General features: G+C 43.6%; 1 protein-coding gene across 5 annotated transcripts in view; it reads right to left on the bottom strand.

The window, feature by feature from the left end:
• The window catches only part of LOC138260694 (uncharacterized), a 34041-nt gene that overhangs the window by 7293 nt on the left and 4579 nt on the right, over positions 1–22169 (bottom strand). For 2 of the 5 annotated variants that reach the window (XM_069209191.1, XM_069209192.1), the window contains exons 2-3: positions 6888–6939; positions 3156–3176 (exon numbers count right to left, since the gene is read on the bottom strand). In XM_069209191.1, coding sequence (XP_069065292.1) covers positions 3156–3176; positions 6888–6890 — 24 coding nt within the window. In that variant the 5' untranslated portion in view covers positions 6891–6939. Of the gene's footprint in view, positions 1–3100; positions 3177–6887; positions 6940–22169 lie in introns of all 5 variants that reach the window. The other 3 variants (XM_069209194.1, XM_069209193.1, XM_069209195.1) reach the window with 2 other exon arrangements.

The following is a 22169-nucleotide window of genomic DNA, read 5'->3' as shown; positions in this document are numbered from 1 at the left end:
CATAAGATTTCCAACCACTCTACACCTGGACTCTGCCATCTTAGTCTGCCCGCCACAATGTGACACCACAGTACTGGACTCTAAAGTGGGCCTAAGGTGTTTGCTTCAGTGGAACTGATGGATCCTCTGATGAGGGAGCAGAATCAATGCATCGCCTCTGTTGTGTAGAACAGAGATGGTGGTTGGCCTTTAGAACCCACACTAGCCCTTTTCACCCTCCACGCCTTCCAACCAGGATTTAAGGTACTTTTGTTCAGCAGACCTAACTGCATCCCTGTAGCCAACCTGTGGTACATCGCAGTCCGCCTGACCTTTTGACTTTGGTCATGCTGGAATGGGACAGATCCCCAGGTCAGCTTCTTGCCTCATTTTACCATACATTCTTTAAAAATGTATAACTAAAAGTTGTACTTATTAGGTATTGGATGTTGCGGTCTTCTTTAATTATTAACTCTCACTCTCTCAAAACTGTTGTGGCTGCATTTTGTGGTGTGGATGCATTTTGTTCGGCATTTTCACAGTTTACTGTCTGAAGTATTGCACAGATACTTTACATGCTGCCTCCAAGTTAAGGCTGACTGCTCTGTGCCAAGCTACCAGAGGGTGAGAAAAGGTTAATTTATGGTGTGCCCGATATTTACCTCTAATAGGATTGTGGCTGTTTGATTTTACAACCCAGTCAGTCAATCAATCCAATTTTTAAACAATTGAAACGGGGAAAAAAAAAAAAAAAAAAAAAAAAACTAACATTTCACAATGTAAAAGTTACATGTCTGGAAAGTGTTGTGGTGCATTGTCAAACGGGTTATAAAAGGGGTCAACAGCTGAGGAATTCCTATCTTTGGGAATACTTATTGTAACTACAGTGTGGCAATCAGATTTAATGTGATTTTTCTTTTTATCTATTGGATTGGTTATGTATTGGTTTACATAATCATGTAACCATAAACATTCTTTCAGTTGTTCACTTAGAAATTCTGTAACTTTATATATGCAGTCTGGTTTACTTTTTGACTTCCTTGCTACTTTTAGTAGGATTGAGCTACATACGAAGGCCAAAGTGAATGAAAGCAAATCGTTTGTTATAAAAATTATTTTACCCCTTATTGGCAAATTATCATGTCCTCCACATAGTTGTTTGTGAAGTTCACTGCTAGGTCGGTTCCCCATTTTGTTGCACATGAGTACATAAGATGGTTTTTGTTTGGCTTCTTGGGCACAATTTTATTTTGTGAGCCAGACAGAATGCAAAGAAAACAAAGATTTATTTTATTAGTTATGCATTTGTTTATAGGTTTTCATTAGCATGGGACCATAAATAAGTCTCAGTTGTTCATATATTAAATCTGAAACTTCAGATTTGCAGTTCAGTTTATTTTTTTTGGCTTTCTTGCTACTTTTAGTAGTATTGTGCTACAAGATATCACTAAGTTGAAAAACTTTAGAACATAAGACATACTTACCTGAAGTACCTCACATAATCTTCTGCTTCCCTAATATGCAATACTGTCAAATTTCATAAAAATCCAGATGATGTTTTTTCCACTATGCAAGTTACAAAAGTCAATGGAAAATGCACTGGATTTGAAGCTTATCTTGGGACCCCCCCCCACTTTTTTTAAACGCCCTTGACCAAATGCCACAAAATGGTTCCCAAAATTAAAAATGGGACAGCTGGTCTGCAAAGCTTCATGTACAAATGTCAAACGGGTGACAAGTTATAAAGGGACAAAAATCCTTCTATGGTTGGCCCAACTAACTACAGAGTGGCTGACCTTGTTACACACTCTTCATCTCACTGGCCAGACCACACTAACTAACTTGCCACTCTAACCAAGCACCGTGCTTTCACAAATAATGTTACTTCACTGTACAACATTGCACTGTATGAGACTATTCTGCAAGACACTACACTCAAACCTGAACTATGACACTCAATTCCACCGTATGCCACTACACAACACCCTGCTAGACTATGCCTCTCTATAACACTCTGACATCCCATTTCAGTCGACCACACTCCACAGTTTGACACACCACTCCACAAAATGCCTTTTATCTGTAGAACACTTCACTCCAAAATACTCCACTCTACGACATTCTACTTTGACATTCCAATCAATGGCACTCCACAATTATTTATTTGAAACATCAAAAAATAAAAACCATTAATCTACAATGAAAAAAAATAAATAAAAAAAAACCACACTTGAGAACATTAGTCAGAAATACCTTATGCATTCTTTATACAAACTTTAAAAAAATACACAAACATGAACATTTTAATTCTAAAATAAACTTCAGTTTATAATTTACACACCACTTCCAAATTACTATGTTGCACACCTCCGAGCACAGTTTTGTCACCTCACTCACCAGAGTTTTTAAACCCTTGCATACTACATCACTTTTAGCATGTGAGATAGTTTTATTTGAAAAGTTGTGTTATGAATTGTATTTGTCACAACACAGTGTATGGTGGACTGGCAAGGTATAGTTAGAGTTGTCTGATTAGCAAGCTGAAAAGACTAAGTAATAAGGTTCTCTACTTATAATTTGAAAATGATGGATAAACTGTAAATGAGACAACTTTAGAAATTGTTAAAGCTTGTGTAGTTTAAACTTGGTTTGTATAGGGAAAATAAGTTAACTAGAACTAGGCTTTAACCTTTTTTTTTTTTTCCCCTCACCAAGTTTAATTTTAAACAAAAATCTGTTTCAAATTGTAGAGTCCAGGGTCTCAAGTGGCGAGTTATGTGGACTGCCAGAGTACTGTGGAAGAGTGGTGTAAAGTATATTGTCACAGACTAAAGTATTGGAGACTGGAATAGAGTAGACAGTAGTGGTGTACCATACAGTGTAGTAAAGTTATGAGTAGTAGCATGGTGCCAAAGTACCGTTGAGTGTCGGACTGGATCAGTGCTGTGTACAGCAGGAAAACTTAACCAGTTTCCACCCCCCCAATTGAAGAAATATATATATATATATATATATATATATATATATATATATATATATACACACACATATACACATATATATACACACACACACACACACACGCGCTCCAAACCCCCACTAGTGCTACAATCCTGCTTACCAGCTCGTAAAGAAAAATCCCAAGGCCACTCCTTTAAAAAGATCAGCACTCTCACCTGCACTCCAGTCTTCATTTGCTGCAAATAAAGACCGTGAAGTGAAGCTGACTGATAGATATCTATCTCTATAATAAAAAAAAAAAATTATAAATCACCAGCTATAAATTAGCAGAGCCAACTATAACTTGCGAACCCACCATGTCCTCACTTATTACACTCCAACATGTCCTGTGACATACGACATTACTGACATCCAATAAGTGTTCTAGTTTGTTTTTTAGTTTACATAGTGGAGTTATCAACCATATTACTTTTCCAACTAATTTTATACAGTCTGGGCCCAGCTAATGGGTGCATTTACAAAACACATGTGCTCCTAATGCATTGTGTGTAGAGGTATTGAACACATTACAAATGTTTGCACTGAAGAGTAACCCTGTGTGCAGGAGACTGGTCAACCTTTGTCCATTATGTTCCACACAAGTTTAGACTGCAGAAAAAGTTTGCGAGAGGGCAAAAATTCTACATTCAACATACGGAGGCACTCATTATGACGTTGGCGGTCTGGTCAGACTGCCAAAACCACGGGTGCCAGAAGACCACCAGCACTGGTGGTCTTCTGACCGCCATGTTACGAGTACTGAAGGATTTCCGCCACAATTTAAGCGGAACTCCTGCAGTAGTCATGCTGGCAGTCAGAGGCGCAGGGACGGTTCCACCACTCGCCCCACCAAAAGGACTCTACCAGCCGTATTACAATCTGTAATACAGCCTAGCAGTGTCCGGATGGCAGGGTGCTGCCGGCATTCGAAGCGCCTGTTCCTGTTCCCCGCTGGATGATCTCCTCACCGGACAAGGCAAGTCAATCATCCAACAGGGGAGGGTGTTGTGTGCGAGTGGGTATTGTCTATGTGTGTGAATGTAAGTGTGAATGCGTGTGCGAGTTTGAATGCGTGTGCAACTGTTGAAGTGAGTGCGTGTTGGATTGTCTGAATGCATGTAAGTGAATGTGTGTAAGTCAGTCTTTGTGAATGAGTATGTGGGGTGCGTGTATGCCAAGGGGTAGGTGGTGTTGGGATAGAAGGCGGGGGGGGGGGGGGTCATCTACCTGTGACAGGAAACAAATTTCCTGTCACCGGTAGCCTTTCCGCCAGGATTTTAGCCGCGGTGCTACCGCCGCAGAAACCCTGGTGGAAAGGTGACTCGTGATGCCACCAGCGGTCCTCAGTGGACCACTGGGTCAGAGATGCTAATCTCCGGCCATCCAACTGCCCTGGTGGTATAAGCGGGCAGTTGGCAGAGACCAATCCACCACACAATGTGGTGGTCTACACCACCGGCCCGTTGGCATGAGACTGCCACCGTAGCTCTGGCAGTCTTCGTACCACCAGGATCACGAGGCCTACGTGTTGTAAGCAGCTTCGATTTCTAAGGCAGAATCATCTCGCCATGACAATTTTATGTAACATAGAAGAATGTATGCACTAGGTATTAAGCACATGTACACGTGCTTGTTTTGCTTCAGTAGACAGACAATTTAAAGTTTACCACAGTATGAAGGCTGCAGGTAGAATAATCTTTAGCACCTTTAAAAGTAGCTTATTTTAAGTTAATAGTGTCTTATTGGCAAGAGCTTGCATCAAGTGTACACTGTTCTTAGCAGATACTTTTCAACTCTCTGTAGTGTATTTTTTATGGGAGTTTCACAGGCTGCAAACTGTAGTACAGGGTAAACTATCGCCATAGAGAGAACACTGTTTATATTAACCACTTTACTACTAAAATCAACTTCTCAATATAGGTTCAGTGACTGTCAGAGGTTTGATACAGAAACTCTGTTCGTAAGGTATTATTTTCAGAACTGTTCTGTGAACATTTGTATACAAATTGAACACCGTATGCATTGTGGGTTTCCCTAATATCTTACATGGATTGTTAATGTGAACTACACTACCTGTGAAGTGTGTGGTATAGGGTCAATGTGGCACATAACCTATTCTTTCTCCACCTAATGGAGTTGTTTCAGTGAGACATTAATGATGCCCAATTTTCCTAAGCCATTATAGTTCTTACTTTCAGGCATCTAATGCTATACCTATTTATAGAGCAATGTGTACAAAAAAAAAAAAAAGTTGGATGGGTCAGTGATGTCAAAAGATGTCCCAGAACATGTCATGAGTGATGTAATATGTGAGGTCATAAGCAGTGCATGGCAGGGACCCAAATTAAAGCTAGCTCTCAACCTGGAGATTTTCTGTGTTTTTTTTGTTCAAAACATGAATGTTATCATGGACTTATTCACCTAACTATAACATAACCTAAAGTTATTTCAGTGAATTTCTAGGGTTTGTTTTTTCATCTAAAAGCAATAGTTAATTATCATACGTAAACACAAACCCACACCTTTTGAATCTCTCCTTAAGTGTTAACAACCCAGGGATACCATCCCCCCCCCCAGAGACACAGATTTATATAGGGGGGGGGGGGGGGGGAGGTGTTGTCCCTCCACAAGTCTTGTTAGGCCCTGGACACCCCACCACCAGGGCTGTTCCTAAAAATAAAGGAGGATAGTGTGCAGATCCCCTGCCTGAGCAGTTATTGGCCATGGGGACCCATCTCTTGGGCCCTGCACTGTTAAGGGACTGCCCTGATGCCCACACAGGGCACCAACCATACTCTCATTTGGGGCCACTAGTGAGCCCCTGTGGCCTCAAGCCAGTTCAATGCATGCAGCAGGAGCTAGCATCCACAGGACGCAGCTCCTAATGCTGGTCCAGCTGGGTGGCAGAAATATTTGATCAGTTTCCTTGTCCTCCATCAGTGTGGGCAGGAAAACTGATCAGTAGTAGTCCACTACCAGCAGGTGGGAGCATTTTTAAAGCTCCCACCCGCTGAGAGAACTTTGTGTTTGCTTTTAGTTGGCAGGAAATTCAAATATGGTCACCCCTTTTTGTTACATTTTAGCCCTGGGATACCATCCCTCCCAGAGCCACGGATTTGGCGGGGGTGGGCCGTCCACAAGCCTCGTTAGGCCCTGGAGACCCCCACCACCATGGCTGTTCAGGACCCTTTAAGGCTCTGGGAGAGGAGGCATCTCTGCACTGTATTCATGAAGGGGAGGGTGCTGAGTGTGGGCTCCCCAGGGCATAAACAATGAATGCAGCCCAGCCCCGTTTTCCCCAGCTCCAGCAAGTGTTTTGCTGGTTTGCAGCATTTTTTTACAGTGTTTTCTTTCATTTAATTGAGAAAGCACTGGGCCAGAGATAAAACTGGAACCATTTGCTTAACAGTTGTATCAACACTACCAAGGCATACCAGGTGTGACCAGATCTTTCACAGTGTACAGGAAATGCAGCAAGGAAGGTCCCATCATCACAGGTGCAAGAAAACACTATTATGGCATTTGCAAAGTGAGGGAGATGCTTTCCTCAAGTGCTCATTGACCCACCATGGTAATGAGATGATGCTTGCAGAGCAAGCAATTCTGAAAGATTAAGACAACTACACTATTTTTGTTATATAGAAAACTAGCAAAAAACAAGTGAAGAAAGTCGAGGGGGAGGAAAATGACAAACTCCATAGAAGCACATTTGAAGGGAGTCAAAAACATCTGACTTGTATAAGGGGTGAACATTTGCAGATGTACATGCCCACCTAGGAAAAAGCAGGAGATGATCTGAAACAAACCATTAGCTAGATGCACTTGGTGAGGAACTCCACAATTAACCTAGAGTCTGTTTTCTGGCTTGAGAAACAGGAAGGGTGGGAAATGAGAAAAATTTTACATACCATTTTGATGTTTGATGGTGTCCCTCAACTGCAAGCCCCCCTTTGCAGAGCCCTGTGAAACAAATTCAAGATTCATCAACTGGGTTTTCTCCTCAAATAAGAGCACCAATGATGTCAAACATGAATTCTTAACCTTTTCACAAATCATTAACAATTAAATTATCATCCAGAAACTGCACTGTTGAGAGATGGAGCGATCTAGAAAATATTTCATACCTAGATTTTCCCAGTTCTCCCCCACCCCAAGAGGGACTTTACCTCCCTCAAGCATAAAATCTGCTCCATGCTTAATTTGTTTGAATAGGTAAATAAATAATATGTGGAAGAAATTAGGTTACTAGTTCAGGGAGGGCAAAGCCGTTCAAGCAGCAACTACAATTCTCCTCAGGGTGAAGACACAAGCCAACCCTAAATTAACCTGTGCTCAGCCCTCAGGTAGCTTGGCACAGAGCAATCAGACTTAACTCTGAGGTAATTTGTAAAAACAAAACCGTTAAGACACTACAAAGGGAGTCCAGAATTAGAAAAATAGAGTTATTTAATAAAACAAGTATACAAAAAAAAAAAAAAAAAAAAAAAAAAAAACACACACACACACACACACACACACACACACACACACACACACACCCCCCCCCCCCCCCCCCCCCAATCAGTAGAACCAGTGGTATTCAATTTAAAGATTTTAGTCAAAATAGCACCAAAAGGCATAAAGTGCTAATTGTGTTCATCTGGTGGTGCCAGACCATGACTAAATCACAAGTTCAGGCTGACCGAACTGCAGTGTGTACTGGCTACAGGTACCTAGTTAGGCCTGCTGAACAAATTCACGTTTGGGGAGGGTTGCAAGGATCAGGGAAGAAGCATCATGCAGCAAAAATCAATGCATCATTTAGAGATGCAGTGAGGCTGTGGTGCGAGTTAATGTTGCATCAAAGATCCAGTCAATGAGGTCTTACGATGCATAGTCTAGAACCGAGGATGCATTGCACAGCTGAAGTAATGAGTTGGTTTAATGCAGATGTGAGGCAGTGATGCAGAGTCTGACATCAAGGCTGCAGTTGATGAGAAATGAGGGACTGTACTGATGTGCCATGCAACAGCAATTCTGAAGGAGATGTGGGCTGCGGCAGCGATGCAGGTCTTTGCAACAGGCCCAAACCATGCACCAGCAGACAAACATCAGTTATGCTTGAGGTTGCACTGTAGAGATAAGTCAGTTCTGCTGAACCAACTGTGGCTGTCAGGACACCTTAGGCCCACTTCCAAGGGTCAAGGACAGGGGGCAGCTGCACCACTTGTCAAGTTATACTCAAATGGCAGAGTCCAGATGCAGGTGCAAGGTAGTTGGAGCCTTCTGTCCCAGAGGATCAAGTCAGGAGACCAGCCAACCAGCCCTTGGTTCACTGGGGTTCTGGCTTCAAGGGATGTAGGTCCAGTCCTTTGCACCCAAGCAAGGGGGCAGTAGGTCAGTCCTGCATGGTAGAAGTTCCTTTCGAGCAGCAGTCCAGCAGATACAGTCCTTGTAGCAGCAGAGCAGTCCTTCCTGGCAGAATATCCCAAGGTCCAGAAGCGTACTGAAGTGATGGTTTACAGAGGTCCAGTATTTAAACACAGGTGTTGAAAAACAGAGGGAGCTTACCACAGAGGGGGGGGGGGGGAGAAAAACACACCACACACACACAAGAACACCAGATATTGGAGTGGGACAGGGAATGTTCCACACACAAAGAAAAACAACCCATCTCCAAAGATTTGCTCACAAAGTCATGAGTAACAATTACCAACTCAAAATGATGGGCACAACAATACTATTTTGTTAATTTAAAGGTTTAATACACAGTAAAAATCAATTAAAGTTATAGTCCATTCAAACACTAATGTATTCCAGAGTGCCCAATCCCCCAAATACATTTAAGAAAAATTACTTCTCATGCTCACCATCCCCACATTTCACATTACACATTCCAGTACCAGCTCTTTAAAACTCTTGAAGTCACTTATGTCAATGTTATGCAACCCCTTATTTACAACATATCCTCAAGATAGCATATTTATGATATGACAATTCACTAAGCGTAAATTTCTTAGATGAACAAATGCTTCAATTCAAGGTGATACAATACTGAATTGTTTCTGGGGGGGAAAAAAAAAAAAACTCACACACAATACATTGCTCCATACAATATACAGAGAAACTCAAAACCTATGACAGTGTTTGAACTAGGGAGACATGCACTATAGCACTAGTTAGCTATGGTAAAGTGCGCAGAGCCGTAATACCAGCAAGAACGAGATCTGCAAAAAAAAGAGGATAAGGTTTGGGAAAGGGGCATAATGAACTTGAGGGGGCCCTCATCGAAGTTCCTGGAGGGGGAGGGGCCCTCCCCCCAGACCCTGTCAGGAGCCTGCCACCCATGCACAGTGTACTGTGCAGAGGGGGTCCCTGGAGCTCTGGGGCCCCCCAGCAACACTGGGGACTTTGTTATGCCAGTGGGAAGACCACCCTAAGGCTGACAGGTCTAACACCATGCATGCTAGGGCCCCTTCTGAGAAGCCACTGCAGCCTACACCACTCATTGCCCCCGTCAGCAATACCAATGACAGTACCAACACAACTACCAACAATCCCACCCTTACAAGACTGAACTGTTGCCACTAGGCCAATCCACATTACCATCTCAAGGCCACTAGACTACAACTTGCCGCAAAAAAGTCCATTAGTTGTACTTTTGTTCCACGACCTGTTTGCTGCTAGTGGCTAGACCCTCCACTTCCTCACCCAGTTTGCCAGGTCACAGCCTCTTTTATAAAGTCAGAAATCAGTCCTCCAACCCAAACACCACAACTGCAAATCAATGACCAACAACCTCTTCCTCAGAGTTAAGCGGTTATACTTCTGTAAGAGCTAGTCCCATTACTTATTCTTTATATTAGAAAAGAACTTAAGGGGCTAGAGAGGTTTATTCAACTATCTCCAGCACCCAATTAACATTTCTCTCTATAGCGCAAAATGGTTTAATACAATACAGATAATTTGTAGAAGAACCGGGGCCATGAAAGTACAGCAAATACCTATTAGGAGAAACCAAGTGAGGCAGGGTCTGGGAAACATAGCAATCCACGCAAGGTCTATCATATGCATTTCTGCAACTGTCTCCACATTCAGCTACCAGCCCCAAATAGGAGTCAGTCTCCCATAAGCGCACAGAAAAGTGTGACACTAAGCCACATTCACTAGTAAGGAGCTAGCTTTATATTGGACTGCGTTACTGCATTTCTATGGTTACTCATCTGCTGCAAGACGGCATTACTACCATATCTCTTATGCCTGCCAGGTGTTACTCAGGAAGTGGAAACCATTTGGCACATCAACTTGCAGTCGATTAAAAACAAAACAAAAAAAACAGTTCCAACCTTTTCCCCTGGGTAGGAATAATCACTTAGTTTATTAGTCCTTTAGAATGTGCTTATCCAGGTTCTAGAGGATACATATCCGTGGGGTTGTGGCACCAGCTGAGCTGCAGCTCCAGTAGCCCTGCCCTGCTAAAGGAACTGGAGTAAACTTGGAGGATTAGCAGCAGGGCGACGCAATTCCATATTCAAGCAGACCTACTATAGGATACACTGATGGGGGACCACCACCGGACATGCCAACTGTGCCCAGTTTAGCACTAGGATGATAAAGAACAAGATGCAACAGGATAAGCATGGATGACTTCACTCACACATCATGCAGTGCCCACCTCAAGATTTTAGCACCATGATGCTGAAAAACTCATTTTATTGATCTGTGAGTGTAAGAAATGACCATCTTTTGTAGGACGTCCCCTAGGTCAAGTCCCACCTGCTCCGCTGGTTTTCGAACTGTGTGCACTTAACCTCTTATAACCAGGAGCAAAGTGCCTGTGCTGCCCATGTAAACATGGTTAAAATGGCATATTCCTAATTGGTTCATGTAACTTGCCTGTAAGCCTCTAGAATGTAGGAAAAATGGTGTGCCCAGGGTTAAGATGGTAAAGTGCCACGCGGACTGCAGCACATTGTGCCATAGACTGAAGTGGAAGTGGAAACATGGCTTAGGGCCTACCCTGTGCTCAAGTATCCCTGCACTGGTAAAAGAATTAGATCAAACATGGCGTATTAGCAGCAGGGTGGAGCTCCTCCATATCCAAGCAGATCTACTACTAGATACACAGATAGTGATTGCCAATGGGCACGCGTATGGCACACTTTTTTTTAGCACTATGATACTAAACAGGATGAGCATACATTACTTCACCTGCATCCATCATGCGGTGCCACCACAAGATAAAGTATAGGTTGCTAAACTTCAAGTGCATCCGGTAAAGGAAAAGTGTGCAATAATGTTGGTGGTTTTCAAAAGAGCCATCTGAAATATCCTGGTGGCTACCAGAAAACCATGATAAAAGGAGGCATGTGCAGGAGGACTCCGATATAGATTCCTGTAGTTTCAAATTCTGCTCCTTTTCACATCGAAGGCATTATTAAAAGATTCTCCTCTGCTCCCAAAGGCAGGAAAATGTGGTTTAGTGTGTCATGGGCAGTTAGAGACTCGAAGCAGAAATTAATGAAGTCCCAATGCGGAGAATGATGCTCCAGGGAAGAATCATGATTTAGGCTTATTTCCATCAAAAAGTAATGGAGACTGCTGTAAACTGTTGTCGCCCAGGCTTTTTTCCTCCCCACAGTAGTTCTTTGAGTTTAAGAACTTTAAGGTAGCTTCACAATACAACCTATATTCAGCAGGGGGGTAGAGGTACAGCCCATTGTCACAATACAACATTATCGTGGTAAACTGGGGATGGTGGGGTTAAAAAAAGGTAAACAAGTTTATAAAAACAGAAAAAAGCCAGCTAGGTCCCACCCATAACCAACACAGAGTGAGCTGGTGAGCAGGGAGAGGCAGCCTGTGCCACTGGCCATTAAGGGTAACCCAATGCATCAGAAAGTGGTACTAGGGACGTTGTGAGGCTGGACCTTGGGGTTTGCTTCACTAACATACTACTGATAAAAGACCCCAAAGTCACAGCACTAGTAGATAGGTTTCACCCGTCATGGGTCAGTGTGGCCTTTCATCGGATTTGGGCTCAACCTCCCTCATGTACTACTCCTACTGCACTCCTGTGAACCAGGACATCGCTGTTCATCGTTTGGCAAGTAGAAAGTCAAGGTCCAGGAATCTGTGCATGTTTTGGTGGATTTTGTGTGCTTTTTCAGACCTATAGGCATTGTGCGACCTCTGCAGGTATCTGCTGCTAACTTTATTAAATGTGCAGTCACTGCAACCCAATACACTGCAATTGTCAAGCATAGCCACAACATATGGTAGAAGTCGGTATCCTCCCCTGCGCACCTCTGGCATGTGTGGTTGGCACCTGGGAACATGTGGGTTATCTGTGCGTGGGTTAAGAACATACAGTGTAGGTAGTTAAACTGGATAGGTTTGAGGCATGTGTTGGAGGTAACTCCTTCATTGTTTCCACTGGGCTTCTATCAGTTTGTAACCTACATCGACCTCCCATTAACCTTTCCAGGGAGGCGCAGCCCTCCTGTATGCTAAGACGTCACCCCCCTCCTGGCCTTCCATATACCTGCAAAGTCTAACATGCGAGAAGCTGTAGGGGCATTCTGTGTCCTGTTCCAGAGTAGGGAGCGCTGGGTCAAAGCAGAGTACGGGAAAAAGCCACTTGTGGAGGCGGGGGCTGAGGTAAGCCCCATGTTATCCATTAAGCCATGAAACGTTTTGAGCTATCACTCTGAACAAGTTTCCTCCCCTCCCATCATCATTTGATGAACCCCACTTCTGTCCAAGGATAAAGAAAGCGAAGGGATCAGAATTCCCTGCAGCAGGTGAAGCCCATAATAGGAGTATGAGATGTCCCCCACATTCAAGAGTAAACCCTTCCAACACTATTTCCACACACAAGTACAATCCACTGGATACAAGCCCCCACCTGAGTTGATCCCAGTACCCATTTCAAAATATCTTAAGCTTGTGGGACAGGGGAACCAATTTCCCGGGGGGGGCACTAGAGTGCTTATTCTTTGAGGGCCCCCCAATCCACTGTCGGAGGGGCGTAGAAATCGGAAACAGCCATTCCGTCTGCATGCACCCTATATCCAGGTGATCAATTGGCATAGGAAAATGAGGAGACAAAACAAAAACACACCACACCTTCCCAGGGATCGCTGAAAAAGAAGGATAGTAAGCATAGTAAAAGAGGAGGAGGCGGGGGGGGGGCAGGGAAATTATGATCCACACTATGGGAGATCCCCATTCAAAAAAAAAAAAAAAAAAAAAAAAAAGTTGAGGTCCTCGTAGCAGTGCTCACCCCAAATTACCAGCTATCAAGTCTCTTTTGGAGTGGTAGATGGAGACCCTCAAATATCTGTTTGTTGTTGAATTGCCAAGGGAAGGGGGTGTTCTGTAATATTGTGCATTGTCAATGGGGAAAGGGGGGTGGGGGAAGAAAGAGGCAAGACTTATCGCACTCTGTTCTGGAAACCTTGCCAAAGTCTTCCAATAGGGTAACTGAATGAGTTATGTTGCCTGTCCTCATGACAGTAAATCAGGACATCATCTGAATACAGGGACACCACGTGCCATCTACTATCCACCTGTATGCCCCAGTCTGGTCTCTTGGCGAATAGCACATTTAAGGGACTCCCATTACAAAAAATGCAAATAGGAGAGATGGCGCTGCAGACGCCTACCTCTAGCCAATGGTATGTGTTCTAACACTACGTTGCCCGTTTTTACTCTGGCCACCAGGGTAGAGTAAAAAAGCTTAACCAGGGATAAGAACTACACCCACCCCAGCCTGCAGAGCACTGCGAATAGGTACAACCACTCCTGGGTATCAAAGTCGTTTTCAGCTCAAGGGATGCCACCCACAAGGATGTCCCAGAGAGCCATGACCAGACCACGAATGAATAGGGGCTAGAGATTTAAGAAGGAATTCCTCCAAGGGAAATTACCCTTCTCCGCTGTATCCAACAGCATCTGTGATACAGGGACTAGTTGATTGGGCAGAATTTTATCCATTATATCTTAGAGTCCAAGTTCAAGATAGATAAAGGATGATACCAGTACACCAACCATGGGTCTCTGTCAGGTTTTAGAAAGATCATAAGTATTGACCCCTTTGGATCAGGGACCCATCCCTCTGCCTGCAGTGACTCATACACCTGCAAAAGTCTAGGTGCTAGTTTTTGGGAAATGTGGCATACAATTCCACATGAGGCCCATTCATACCGGGGTTCTTACCCCTCGCCATTTGTTTGATAGCTAAGTGTACCTACTGCACCACCATTTGCAGCGTCTAGTTCCACAAGCTGGAAGTGGAACATCACCAGCAGGAATAGAGCATCTAAGTAACCTACAATGCAAGGGTCCTCGTCTCCCCAGAAGTAGCAGATAGCCTACTAAAGTATAAGCAAAATAACTTGTTCGCAATCAGAGATTTCATTAGTTCACTGCAGATGCTGCAATGTGGCTATTGGGGTACTAGAGGGTCTCAGATTGCAGAAGCCATGAAAGAAAGCACCCTGCCTTGTCACCCTCAGAAGGGTACCAGGATGCGTATTACCTATAGTCTAGGATGCATAGCTGGGTCAAGGCAGCTTTACAGTCCAGCTATGCCATGTAAACAAGGTGGCGGGGGTGAGCATGGTACACAGATGTGATCTCTAGGGCATGTTTGTCTCCTTCTAGTGGCAGTAGCTCCCTGCATAGCACCAATATTTTCCCATGTATAGATTTGATCAACGGCCCACTTAAGACCTCGTTGAAGACTTCCCATTCAAGAAAGGCATCCAAGGCAGTGCCTGCGTGGACTTGAAAGTAATGGCTTACATACTCTGATCGGAAGGCTCCATGGGGAGACATGTGGGTATAGCCGGATGGGTAGCTCTATCCAGATTTGTGTCAGGAACACTATTGTTGAAGACCCCCCCCCATCACATATACAAGGAGCAAATACATTTATGAGGGAGGGTGCGAGGGCATCCAGAAAGTGGCCTTGTTTTGTGTTAGGAGCATAGAGTGCAACCAGTAACCAAGGGATTACATCCACACAACATGCCACCTAAGATGTTGTAGCAAGGCTTGCTAGAGTTAGTGGTGTCTCCCATAATTCATGTACTGCAAGTTTACCCCTGCAAACAGCTACCTCCCCAAGACCCCTAACCCGATTACAGCACTACTCTACCCCTGCATCTTTAAACCAAGGATTGACACTGGAAAGGAATGAACACAACAGAAACAAACTAGTGAACCAATCCAACTCCCAAAATAAAATGCACCAATGAGCACTCGGCCAATGGCACTGTACTGCTCCAATGTCGGTCTCCCCTGGTCACAGCAAAGTAGGTAAGGGCATGTCTGGGCATAATAGAACGTCACCATCAACAATATGCAAGGACCAGAATGACTCAAAGGCAACAGTCATGGAAAGAAAAGAATACCATGTCACTGCATTAATCTCCCATCCCCCCCCGCTTCACCCACCCCTTGAGTTAGACGTAGCGAGTATTAATCAGTGGAAAACAGTCTTCAATCATTGGGGCCTGTTCTGGGCCACCCCAGAGATCAAGTCTCCCAGATCAGAGTTTATGTAGTCACCCGGTGTGTCTCGCACTAATGCAAACCCTGGGGACAAACTAGTTTGCTGTTCCACCTCTGCCACCATCAGTGCTCATTCCCTGGCAGTTTGTTCTCTGGGTGGCCCAGTTCCTCAATTGTGTGGGGGCTGCAGCCACTGCAGATGGTGCACCAGCAGTCAGTATCTCCTCTATGCTCCTCAGAGGAAGAGTCACCTCGCTCTCTAGCCAGGCCTAGGCCACCATATGGAGAGGCAAGCATAGTATGTCCTGATGCATGATCTTAGGTTTGGCAAGAACATCAGTGTGTAGTGTACATTAAACTATGAAGCATTGTTTTCCCTTGAAAAAAAGAAAACCATTAATTTTTGGACGTCTGAAATATAATAGGACAATATGGTGACCTTCCCATTTTCCATGTGCCAGGGGCATTTTGTTCAATACAACTGAAGTATGTGGTGTCCGTCTCGATAGTTAACCAGCTGTGCCACAATCGATTTGAGGGGGAGGGGGGGGGGGGGGGGCAATCCTGCTCAGGGCCCTATAGGCCTGCTCCATTGAGAAGTTAGTGTTTGCGTCCCTGCACTGTGTGAACCAGCCAATCCATAAAAACTGGATTACACCTCCCTTGTATGATTTGAGGTCTGGGATCATGGGTACACTGGAAACCAACAAAACACAACATCCCACTTGACGTGTATTTCTTCAATTATGAACTTAATTCACAATTGCCGGACTGAAACAGTTCAGACATGTGGAAAAATTATTTTTACATTAATTTATGGCTTATATAATGTATATATATATATATATATATATATATATACACACACACATACATACACACACACACACATATACACACACACACACACCATTTCATTTTTGGCATATCAAAATATTTTTACATGGCTCAAATCAAATCATGAGCAGACAATAAGTTAAACATTAAGAGCCTGATGTACAACACGATTATGAGGTCGCAAAAGGTGAATTTCGCCTTTTAGGGACGCACGATATCCTTTCCGAATGTACAATCCCTATTTTGTGAGCCAACATGCAAATACCGACTCGCAAAATAGGGATGGTGACTTGCTATTAGGAAGGAGGATGCAAAGGTGTCCCTCCCTAATTGCGAGTCGGGGGGGGGGGTGTCCGATTATCTTGTGACTTCAATTGGGGTCACAAAACAATTGCAGTTACCAATTTCAAGTTGGTGATAGCCCACTCGCAAATAGGAAGGTGTCCCATGGGACCTGTTCCCCTTTGTGAATGGATGTGAAGATTTTTTTTTTTAAAAAGCTGCTTTATTTAAAAAGCAGTCACAGGGATGCAGCCACCATGCCTGTGAACACAGCCATTCCGAATGGGATCGCAAATTGGAACCCATCATGAATATTAATGAGGTAGGTCATTTGCAACCCCATTGGGAATCGCAAACGGTGTGAGAAAATGAGTCACAAAATTCGGTGTACATCTGGCCCCAAGTTCCATAAAAAGTGACAGTACAATGTATCACAACAAAGCCACATGTATTTTAATCTGCCCCACTTTGTCAGTCCACTCACTCCTGGACTCATCCTCATACATTCTCACTAGCATAACCCCCTACAAGACCCAGCCACAACCTTTATACAGGGAAATGCAACGGAAATAGTTCTATTTTTTTCCTCAGTCATTATAGTGTTGCGGGCTGGGTTAACACATTAAAATAGTTGCCACACATTTCAGCAGATAAGTTATTCTGTATCCACCTTCCTCAGCACCAAACTTTGGTTAGGGTCATCTCAGGTCGACAAATTGGGGCTTGTAAAAAAAAAAAAAAAAAAAAAAAAAAAAAAACTATGGTACATGAGTTATCTATACATCTGGCCAGGACAATAAAATATATATATATATATATATACACACACACACACTTTTTTTTTTAAATAAAGAACCCTTGCCCTAAAGCTCACATTTTCCAGAGGACGGGCCGCATACCAGTGTACTGTTAATTTCAAAAGACAGAACCACTAGAGACCCTCATACCTAAATTCCTATACCTTCTAACGGGTGCTGTGAAACATATGATACCAATAAAGAAAGCCAGTGAGACAACACCAAGAAAAGAAACCACCAGTAACTCGCTCCTCATACTTCACTCTCGCGAATCCCAGGAGGTCCATGCTTTCTTGCATCAAGGGCTCTGTATAGTTACCCTCTTTATATGTAACATCCATACACCATTTCCACAGAGAAGATACCACCTCAAAGTGATTAAAGCGGGATGACTTCTGAGGAACAACAACAAATAAAAAGCATCAACTATTCTCTTACAACCAGTTACCGTGGCCTATTTTTTATTTTTTTTGTATAATCCCAATGTCCATGTAAGAGTTAACTCTACGTATCTTGTCTTTTCATGATATACAAGTCATCACCAGTTTTCTGGTCTTATAAAGGCCTCAATGTATTGATTAGTAAATTTAGCTAGTTTTTTTTTTTTTTTTTTTTAAGACACCTTTGAGGCCATTTACTGTGCTGTTATTGTAATTTCAAAGCAATAGTCCAAAAGTCTTAATTCTTTAGGCACCTGTGGCACCCTATTCCAGCTATCTCCCGTAATACTCCATGAGAAAGTACAACAGATATTGCAGCATGAGATGTCCCAAATTTCATCTGCCGATAAAATATGGCATACTTCACACAAACAGGGGATTATTCTTCATTTTAAACTATAGCGAGATGAAGTCATATGATCCCATCCCTGAAATATGAGGCGTAATACTTTGTCAAAGTATGTGGAAACTTTTCTTTATCCCATTACCAAGGTTCTTTAATGGCACCAATAGATGAAATAATGGGGAGGAGAGGAGGATTCTCTAAATTGCCATTGGTCTTTGGGATTCCATACAAGGCTGGAATAACTGGATTATCTTCATTAATAACATCCAATTCCTTTTTGCATATGTCCCCCACATTTCAAAGCTTTAGATTTTGCTTCATAGATCTCCTTTAGTATATTTTTTTTTTTTTGTTGTTGGCCTTTTTACAGTGTTCTGAAACCTCCAGCATTTTATGAACTTTGTCTATTTACTGTTTAGTGTCCATCCTTAATGCAGGGCTTCACCGTAATTTTCAGTTTCTTTTGTAATACTTGAAGGGCAATTGTCTCTCCTTTCAAATTCAAGGGTACTGGGATTATATATTTAATGATTTTGTTGATCACTCAGCCAACTCTTCAGGAAGATTTCCATGTTGGGGCTCTCAGCTTGTACTGGCAGTCCGATAATGCAAAGGTTATTCAGATGTGCGTGTCCATGCACATCATAAGCTCTCATCTACAGTTCATTAACCTCGTCTTGAAGGGCCTTTGAGAGTGTACATCTTCAACATGTGGCATAGGATGGTCATGGTATTTTCACTTTCATCAACCTTCTATTTCAGCTTTTTATGGTCAGCCTGCAAGTTTCCAGTATCCATGGAGAGAGTTCCCAGTTTGGGTTCCAGCAAGGATTATATTCCAGAATGGTGGTTAGTAGCTCAGCGAACTTCCCAGTGTGTTCTTGAAGCATCCCTTCACATTTGTGGTTGTGTGGGATTTGAAGCCTCATTTGTTATGTTCCAGTCTTCACTGTGACACAAACGGGGAAGTTACCTCCCTTTGGTTCCCCTACAGTATATGTCACTTCTTGCAATTGTCTTGTCTACCTCCATGTGGGAGGAAGGGCTGAGGGACACTGCCGCAAGGAACACTGATCCAGGACAAAGAACGTGGACCCCAGCAGACAATGTGCACACCCAGCAATAAGTTAGTCATGGGCGTGCAGTGCACATAGGGACAAACAGATCAAGTGGTTAAGGAACATTGACGGGGAGTACGATTTGCCACCAGTAGCCCCCACAGAACAGGCTGCGTGCACAGTACCACCAGTCCTGTGGTATCAGGAGTGCAAAGGGCCACAGTAGCAGATGAGTCCATCAGTGATGTATCCGTCTGCACTGCTGGTAGAGGACAAGGTGCAGCAAGCGTAGTTGATGACAGCCTACCCAGATGCTAAACAAGCATTTGGAGATGCCACCACTTGAGGGCGCAGTCTCCAGGCTCTGCCAGGCTGCACCCACAGCAATAAAAAAAAAAAAAAAAAAAAAAAAAAAAACTGTTGCAGGACGGCATCAGAAGCCTAGTGCACAACTATGGAGGGAATAAAAGTAAACGGTTTCTTTTTCCTTCAAGGTAGGAGTCTGACATTTTTTTTTTTAACACTTACTGTATAGGTCCACACAATCAATATTTTTTTGTAGAGGTTCACCAACATCAATTCACACCATTTCCAAGAGTAGCATCAGAAAAGTAAGAGGTGAAAATAACTGAAATTCCTGCAGAGTTAACGGTCAGTAAAGGATTTTCTGTTAACATGATGTTCTGTGGTATGTAGACCAGCGTGAGCAAGGAGATTTGTCATCCAAAAGGAAGATGCAGAACTCTGAATATGGACTCATTAAAATCTAGACTACCAGATCACTGCCTTGTTTCGGGTCCAGCATTCATGAGCAGAGACCTAGCACAAATACCTACAGTCTGCAGAAGCTGGCCAAAATACTATACATATTCTATCATATTGACCCAGCTCATCTCTGCAAGTATAACAGCAGCCATGGTCCCCAGACACAAGGTAAATTTTGTCCCTCCTCTTTGACAAAAGTTTAATAGTTTCCTTTTGTTGGAAAATGGGTTATTGGTAGGGCAGGTAGGTACCTACACCTAGCAACAAGCCACTAACCTCCACATAGGTACAGTTAGGTCTCAGTAAATTAATCCCAGCTCTACCCTTGGTAGCTTGGCATCGAGCGTCAAGGCTTAACTTAGGAGACAAAGTGTAAAGCATTCAAATATCACAAAACAGTAATTAAATAAAACACAGGAAACAGTTTAAAAATCCAAAACCAATTTATAAAAATAGTTTATATTTTTATCTTTAAAATGACACAAAAACGATTAAAATCGGTTCAGGGGAACCGGAGATATGAATTTTTAAAGAATTATTACTTTTCTAGCGCTGAGAAACAAAAAGCGCCAATCGGGTCATCTGGTTGCACCTCGACCGGGGCAAAGTCAAACTTTCAGGCCAACCGCGATGGAGCCCTGCTCGGCTACAGGTCGTGGGAGGCCTCGGATAAAAAGTTACCTTCTGACTTAGTCTTTATTTTGAAGTTTTTCTTCACCGGGACGAACCTGCCAGTTGAATCCGACCTCCTGGAGCCCTTGTCCGGATACGCGATGTGGGTTTCCTCTGTGGAGACTTTTACCTTCGGACTTAGTCGTTTTTTCGAGATGAAAATCCTTCGACCGGGGTAAACCTGGATCTTGATCCGACGTCCATGGAGCCCTTCTCGGATACGATGGCTGGGAGGTCCCGGTCAACTTTTTACGTTCGGACTTAGTCTCTTTTTTGGATGTTTTTCTTTACCGGGACGAACCACGAAGTCAGGCCGGGTCGCGGTTGAGGCAAGCCGGCTAGAATTTCCGCGGCGGGTCGGTCCCTCTCTGGAGCTTTTTTCCAAAAATTCTCAAATCTTTTCCAAACTTCTGGGGCTTCACCCAGATGTTCTTTTAAGGTTCTTTTGGGGTCCACAGCTCACCCCAAGGGTCCAGAAGTTCTGTGATGGTCCTTGGGGGGGGTGCGGACTTCAACTCCCAGAATGCACCTGGCGCAAACTCCTTTTTGGCCACTGGACAGTGGTCAGCTGGTCGCTTTCTTCAGGAGTTGGTGCAGGGGACTCTGGTTAGCAATTTTTCACCTGTAGCAAACAGGGAGTCCCTCCTTGAACCAGTTGAAGCCAGGCAAAGTCCTTCTTGTGGTGAAGCCCAAGTGTGCAGCTGGTGCAGTCCTTCTGAGTGCAGGGTCCAGGTGCAGGCCAGGGGTCCAGCAGGGCAGTCCTTCTTTAGTTCCTTTCTTGTTGAATTCTGGAGGGGATCTGAGGTGTGGGTGCAGGTCTGCCAGTTTTATCCTTGCTCCTGGGTGAAAAGCAAGGGGGCCCTGGTTCTCCAATCAGGGACAGGGTCGTCCCCCTGTGATGACCACTTCCTGGGAAGTGTGGCAAAAATCCATCCCAAAAGGCAACAGTCTCTAAAAATCCAACATGGCTGAATCTGATTTTTGGAGGTTACATCTGGCTGAGCCCACCCACTGGTGTGGCTAAAAATCATAAACACACCCCTCTCCTAATCTAATCAAGGGGGCACCTAATTGTCTGGGGTTGCAGGATGTGGGGGTGTTGCTGGGTGCTCCAAATGTCCTTCTCTGCCTTTGAAGACCAGTTTGGCCGCCCTCCCCCTTCCTGCCTCACCATCTGCTGAGGGGAGATTCTCTCCCCCAAGCACATTCCTTTGTGGGAAGCCTGGCCACTTCACACCTCATCAAGGCAGCCTGGCAGAAGCTGCTGCAGGCTGGCCAATCAGAGCACAGCAGCAAAAACAATGCAGAGCTGAAATTGGCAACTTTTTAGGTAAAGTCTAAACTTTTTACCTCAACAAGTTATATTAAATCCAACAACTGGAAGTTGTAGGATTTATTACAACAATTAATTTGATACCAAATTCTTGGTATGCAACATTTAAGGAGACTTTAAAATTTAAAATAAAGTCTGCCCATTCTAGCCTATGAAGGCCAT

Source organism: Pleurodeles waltl, chromosome 10, assembly GCF_031143425.1.
Source record: "Pleurodeles waltl isolate 20211129_DDA chromosome 10, aPleWal1.hap1.20221129, whole genome shotgun sequence".
Lineage (NCBI taxonomy): Eukaryota > Metazoa > Chordata > Amphibia > Caudata > Salamandridae > Pleurodeles > Pleurodeles waltl.
Note: the sequence above shows the minus strand (reverse complement) of the source record. Positions and strands in the feature narration are given on the sequence as shown.